The sequence below is a fragment of the Octopus bimaculoides genome, chromosome 6 (genome assembly GCF_001194135.2).
Source record: "Octopus bimaculoides isolate UCB-OBI-ISO-001 chromosome 6, ASM119413v2, whole genome shotgun sequence".
Taxonomy (NCBI): domain Eukaryota; kingdom Metazoa; phylum Mollusca; class Cephalopoda; order Octopoda; family Octopodidae; genus Octopus; species Octopus bimaculoides.
In genome coordinates, this window is record NC_068986.1 from 42,666,675 (window position 1) to 42,673,894 (window position 7,220).

At 36.2% G+C, this 7,220-nt stretch overlaps 1 protein-coding gene across 2 annotated transcripts in view; it reads left to right on the forward strand.

Annotated features, from left to right (window-relative positions):
* Positions 1-7,220, forward strand: part of LOC106877218 (TRAF3-interacting protein 1) — a 202,974-nt gene that overhangs the window by 112,431 nt on the left and 83,323 nt on the right. For both annotated transcript variants that reach the window (XM_052968703.1, XM_052968704.1), the window contains one exon: positions 5,205-5,291. In XM_052968703.1, the coding sequence (XP_052824663.1) occupies positions 5,205-5,291 (87 nt within the window). The remainder of the gene's footprint in view (positions 1-5,204; positions 5,292-7,220) is intronic.

The window sequence follows — 7,220 nt, forward strand, 5'->3', positions numbered from 1 at the left end:
TGTGAGTGTTTATTGAGCGAAAATACCTAAAGCTCCACGAGGCTCTGGTAAGGGATGGTGGCGAACCCTGCTGTACTCTTTCACCACAGCTTTCTCTCACTCTTACTTCCTGTTTCTGTTGTGCCTGTAATTCAAAGGGTCAGCCTTGTCACACGTGTCTCTGGAGTGCTCAGCCACTTGCACGTTAATTTCACGAGCAGGCTGTTCCGTTGAACTGGAACCCTCGACGTCGTAAGCGACGGAGTGCCAACAAACAAATATATATTTATGCATCAATGCATCTTTTGAAATTTTATTTTTACATTTTCATAATTATAAGCATCATCATCATTGTCGTCATCACTATTATCATTTCATGGGGTGTCACTGTAGAACTAGACTGGCTTTTATTTATTTTCATCTTTGTGAGTGTTGCCCAGAGGTGCTGTGGCAGACATGGATATCAGAGGTATGTAAATAGTGGTGAACAAATATAAGGTAGAGGAAGTTTGTGGCAGGTGGTTAATACTTAAATCTCACATCCACTAGCATTAACCCTTTAGCATTCAGATTACTTTGTCAAATGTAATGTGTATTTATTCACATTGTTTTGATTTGAGCATCATCATCATTATCATCATCATTCAACACCTGTTTTCCATACTGGTATGGGTTGGGCAGTTTGACCAGAGCTGCACCAAGCTCCAGTCTCATTTGGCATAGTTTCTATAGCTGGTTGCCCTTCCTGATGTCAACCACTTTATAGAGTGTGCTGGGTGCTTTTATGTGGCACTGCACAAGTGCCTTTCTTGTGACACTGGCACAAGTGCACCTTACATGGTACTGGCATGAGTGACCTTTACATGACACTGGCACAGGACTCTTTCAGGCCAATTGTCTTCTCCAGGGCAAATAATTGTTTTGGTTCAATTAACAAAGCATCCTGAAGTTGAAATTATTTGCTGCTAATTAAAACACAAGTCAACAAGAAAGTCTCTACTTGCTAGAAATAGCAGTCAAATCTCACTCAACTGTCTTAAGGTAATCTAGTCCAACATACCATCCAAAAGACATGATTATAGCTGGAATATCTCTCAGAGCTGACCTACAATTAAGTCTGCTGTGGAGTACTGGTCTTCTTGAGGATATCAAGGTGCTAGGTATCATGGTCCTTTGTCATCTCATCTGAAATGTTCAGTGTCTTGAGGTCATCCTTCAATACTTCATCTCACATCTTCCTTGGTCCTCTCCTTCCATGAGTTCTATCTACTTTTAGAGATTGGCACTTCTTTATGGAGCTGTCGGCATCCATCCGCATCACATGATCAAACCACTGCAGTCCTCTCTCTTGCACACTGCATCTCATTTCTCTTATGTCTACCTACTTTCTCAATACACTAGCACTTTGTCAAAAATGTACACTTACATTACACATCCAGTGGAGCATACTAGCCTCATTCCTCTCTAACCTTCACATGTCCTCTGCATTCAGGGCCCACATCTCACTACCATGTAGAATTGCTGTCCATATACATGCATCATACTATCTTCCTTCCACTTGGAGAGAGAAACCTTTCATAGCCAACGGAAGTAAAAGCTCTCTGAATTTCCTCCATCCTATTTTTATTCTAGCTATTACACTAGCCGTACCTCCTCCCCCACTACTAATTTGGTTCTCTATGTAGCATAGATTATCTACTACCTCTAACGGGCTACCAGGGCATTTGAGAGAATCAGTCTTTATGCATGTGATTGTATATTTTTAGTATGACATTGTAAGGTAGGTATGAGAGGCCAGGTCTGGTCAGTCTGAATATTAAGCAGGTAGAATATTTTGGCCAGGTAGGGCCGGTTTAAATGCTAAATAGTTAAAGCCACCTCTCTTGACTGTAGCCCCACTCATTTGAAGGGGATCTTGGTTTTGTGAGCTATATGGTTACCTCACTGGTGTTATTGCCATGAAAAAAAAACACCCAGTATTCTCTGTAAAATGGTTGGAATTAGGAAGAGCAAGCAACTGTAGAAACTATGCCAAATCTAGCGTAAGAAAATCACACTATCAGATCCTGTCAAATTGTCCAACCCATGCCAGCATAGGAGATGTTAAAAGATGATGATGTGTGTGTTTGTATGTATGTATGTATGTGTGTGTGTATATATATATATCTATATATATATATATAGATATGTATATATATATATGTGTGTGGTTGTGCATTTGTGTATTTATATATGCATTCATACAGCTAGGGAAAACTTCGAAGTCACTGTCAACAAGAATAAATTTGTGCTGTACAAAATTACCAAATAACCCATCAGGTTAATATAAGATTATTTTTATTATAACTGAACATAAAAACAGGCATTAACATATATATTCTTTTACTTGTTTTTGTTGTTTTGACTGTGGCCATGCTGGAGCACCGCTTTTTATATATGTATATATATATATATATATATATATATATATATATATATATATATATATATATATATATATATATATATATAATGATTTTATTTATATATCACATGCCGAAGGTAATACCCACTGCTATTTGGTTGCAACTGTTATAGAATATGCTTTTGTATAAAATTGCTTTTGTAAACATCAGACAGTGTGGTATTTTCATGAAAGTTCATAGCACTAATTAGATGCTGTGGCAGCTAAATCACTCGATGGTCAACAGTTCATTCTAATTCTTTACTACTTGGAGGTTGTAGAGACATTGTTGATAACTACAATTCTAAAATGTTGAACTTTGAACATTTTGGCTGCAGATAGCTGCTTGCCTATTATATAATGATGCTCACTCAGTTTATTCATGTATATGTGAGTATATTGAAGAAGTTTTGTTGATATTTAATATATTGTTAAAGCATAGATTTTAGCCTAAACAATGTGGATAAGTCAATTATTTTCAATGAAATGGTCAAAGAAAGCCAATTGCAGAGTTGATAGTATACAGGTATGAAACTTTAAGCAAAGGTATGGCGTGGGTGATATCAGTTTGAATGGAATTCAAAGAACTAAGTTTGGGTAAGTTAAGAAAATTGCTTTTAGTTTCACATTCAAAAGGATTTGGAGAAAAGATTTGTATAGCTACACTAACTTGAAAAAAAAGATAAGATACAAGCAAAAAAAAACCCCAAATATATGGACAAAAACAACAAAAATAATGAACACGAGTAAAATGTTGTTATAGCCAACTGAAAGAAATAATATAATTAATGTTTCTTTTGCAATTGTCCTATGACAAAGAGGAAAAAGAAGAGAAAGAAATAAAATTAGAGGTAGTCGGGTGGTGAGGCAGGACTATAATGTAAGATTCAGAGATGAAGCATATTGGAATGACAGACGGGAAGTGACTAAAATAGAAGAGAGTTAGTTGTTTCTAACAAAGTTTAAACATGTAGTTAGGGAGATTTAAGCACTGGAGTAGTATAGTTGAAATAGGTGTGTGTTTATCATCATTGTCATTTAATATCCCTTGCATGTTGGTATAGGTTGCACAGTTTGATATGAACTGAGCAAGCAGAAGGCTGCATTGAGATACAGTGTCTGCTTCAGCATGATCTCTACAGTTGGATGCCCTTCCTAATGCCAATCACTTAACAAAATGTACAGGATACTATTTTTCATTGCACCTACACTGGTGAGGTCACCAAGTACCTGCAAGATAAGACTCTTTAACTGAATGGGGTATAGTATTGAGGGGTATAAAATTATGATAGAGGTATAAGAGAAGAAGTTTCAGGTGTGGAAGCATAGAGGAGAAGTTTCAGGTCTGGAAGAAAGGCTTAGAATCAAAGAGCCTTAGAGTCAACCTAGATAAAACCAAAGTCCTAATAAGTAGAAAGGTAGACTAACCACAAACCCCTTCAGGTAGATGGCTCTGCTTGATATGTAGAAAAGGTGTAGGTAGAAACTCTATAAGGTGTACCCAGTGTAAGTTATGGACACATAAGAGGTGCAGCAGTATGAAAGAAAAGCTAACTAGCAAGATAGTTTTTCGTATGTGGCAGATGCTCAGGAGTAATAAACACTGAAAATGTGCAGAGAACAACTTCTGCCACATTCCAGGGAGAAAAACTAGAAGTAGTTGATGGCTTCCATTACCTAGGTGACTAAGTCAGTAGCAGGGGAGGGTGCGCTGAAAGTGTAGCTGCTAGAATAAGAATAGCCTGGGCAAAGTTCAGAGAGCTCTTACCTCTGTTGTGTGTGTGAATGTAAAGTTAGAAAATGGTACGTGTAGTGCATGTATAGCTTAATTTGGTTATGTAATTTAGAGAGGTAAACAAACCTAAACTAATTGTCAAGAGGTGGGGAACAAAAATATAGGTGCACACAATTCCAAATGTTTTATTTTTCTTAATTTAATGGCAATATGATATGTGTGTGTGACAGGCTTACATACAGTTTCTGTTTACTAAGTTCACTCTTGGAGACCCAGGAAGACATGGGATAAAGTATTGAAGGCTGATCTCAAAACTGAATGTTAGGAAGATGAGAGAGGACTGAGGTATGAGGTGCATTGCTGTACTTGAAAAGACCCACCCACTACAACAGAATTAAGATCCTAAATAAAGCCAATCAAACATTGGCATGGGTGCTGGTGCCATGTAAAAGCACCCAGTACACTCTCTAAAGTGATTGTTGTTAGGAAGGGCATCCAGCCATAGGAACCAAGCCAAACTTGACTATGGAACCTGGTGCAGACCCTGGCTTTGTTAGTTCCTGTCAAGCCATCCAACACATGGCAGCATGAAAAATGGATGTTAAATGTTGATGATGACTCACAAGGCTTTGGTCAGCCTAAGGACCTGGATCTGAAACCATGATGTTACAAAGTGCACTCCTTAATCACACATGTTCCTCTGGAAATATGTTTTGTTATATTGTAAAGAATTTTTAAAATTTATTTTTTTGACAGTTCAGTACTATTGCTAGATGTTAAACAATGACTAAAAGTCTTTATGCTTCAGCCAGAGGGTTCAAAATTTAAAGCATTTCAGGAATGACTGCAATAATCATCATAATTGTAAATTTGTGTTTATTCTATCTTGAAATGTTACCCACCAAAATTCTTCACTTGTTAAAAGGTAAAATAAAAATTGAATATAATAATTAAAACAGCATTATAATGTTTAACTATATCTAAAACTTGTACGTAACATCTAATTTTGTATTTGTTATTTCATTTATTTTTTTAATGTTTTTACAGTTCATCATCATTAAATCGAGTTGGTAGCGCACGGCGTGCACCCCCCAAACTGAGAACATCAGAAGTTATTGATGATCCTATGATACAGTAAGTTATCTTTAATGGACAAAACATAACAGTGGCCTAATGTTTAACCTTTGTATTACTATATTTCTGTTTAAGCCTTTAGTATTTAAACAGGCCATATCCATCCCAAATATTCTACCTGTTTTATATTCAAACTAGCCAGATCTGGCCCCTCACACCATCCCTACAATATCAATCTAAAAATAAACTGTTACCTCATCAAAATCTCAAAGTTACAAAATAATGCAACATTAATTCAAAACGTGTCAATAGATAAGCATTACATTGGACAGAATAATGTGAATGCTAAGGGGTTAAATACACAGTCTTTGTTTCAATTAATTTTTAAAATAATGAGTCTATCTAGAGCAGTGGTTTCAACCAGGCCCCATATGGCCCTTGGTGGGGGGGTCCATGTAAGATTCTGTTGTTAAGGTTTACATACAATAAATTGGTTCTACTTCTACAGTACACAAAGCATTTTAACATTTTTTATACAATTCCTAATAATATTTAATTATAAAAATGCTGATTTTTTTACATTCATATATATATATATATAATAATAATAATAATATAGATTTAATCAAAAGTTTAAATGTGGTACTTAAAATGTTTGTGGCACCAGAATTTGGTAGGGTAAAAACCAAAAACAAAACAAGAGATTTGGTGAATAAAATTTGAAGAAAAGCAACAAAAATGAATTAGGTTATAGCAGTATGTACGTTTCGTACAAACTTCATTTATTTATGTAGTGAGAACACCACATAAGATGGAATTTTCCAGGAAGTAATTTGACCCCCCCCTCTTCGGAACTTTCCAGTAAGTTATTTGCCCCTTCCAGGGAGTAATTCCTCCCCTTCTTTGGAACTTTCCAGGAAGTAATTTCCCCCCTGGAACTTTCCAGAAAGTATTTCCTCCCCTCCTCGGAACTTTCCACAAAATAATTCCTCCCCCTCCTTGGAACTTTCTAGGAAGTAATTCCTCCCCTTCCTTTAAATTTTTCAGGCAGTAATTTGCCCCCTCCTTGGAACTTTCCAGGAAGTAATTCGTCCCCCTCCTCTGAACTTTTCATAACAGCCAAATCTCCCTCAAAACTCCCTACTGTATTAATGCAACAATTCTGCGTATTATGTAGTTTGAATGAGAAACTAAGGTGTGTGAGCAACTGGTTGTGTTAATGGTCGAAGAAAGGGAAATTGCATTAGAAAAAGTTTTAATCGCTGTTCTTGGTAAGTATGGGGGCTAGGAAAAAATAGAAGAGGCAATAAGAAGTTGACGTTAAGAATTGCTTTAACAGAAAATGAAGCTGTAAGATTTAACGTTGAAATTGTATGTAAGAATTAATAGCAGACGTATCTAATTTAAGGAAAGTGAAGATAAAAGCTAAGTGAAGAAGTATGGAATAAGTAATTTTTATACACTTATAGGAAAACAATTTATATTATAGAATAGGAGTTTTGCAGTTAGCAGGAAGTTGTTTGTGTTTTATCTCTCAATCAATGGCCAGACAAATGAAAATATTTTTTAAATATGTGTTTTGTGGAAAGGGGATCTTTTGAAGTGAGCGTCAAATGATAAGAGACATGGACAGTTTTATGACTGAACTTCTTTTGAAGTTGGCGTGAGATGGAAGAATTGATGTGCGTGCGTATGTCTGTGTATGTTTGATGGGGTGTGTGAGACAGAGAGAGTAATGTTGATGGTGTGAGTATATGAGAGAGAGAGAGAAAGAAAGAGAGAGATAACTGAAACTTTTTATTCAGTTTTTGTAGTGAGTGAATGTGTGAGGGATTGACAGAAAAACCGAAAGAGAGAGAGAGAGTAATTATGTATGTATGTATGAATGGCTTCAGTGACACACACTCACATACACGCATGCATACAAGTTGTTTTAATCGATTTTCTCGGTAACTGTGGAGGCTAGGAAAAAATATAAAGTGCGTTCCA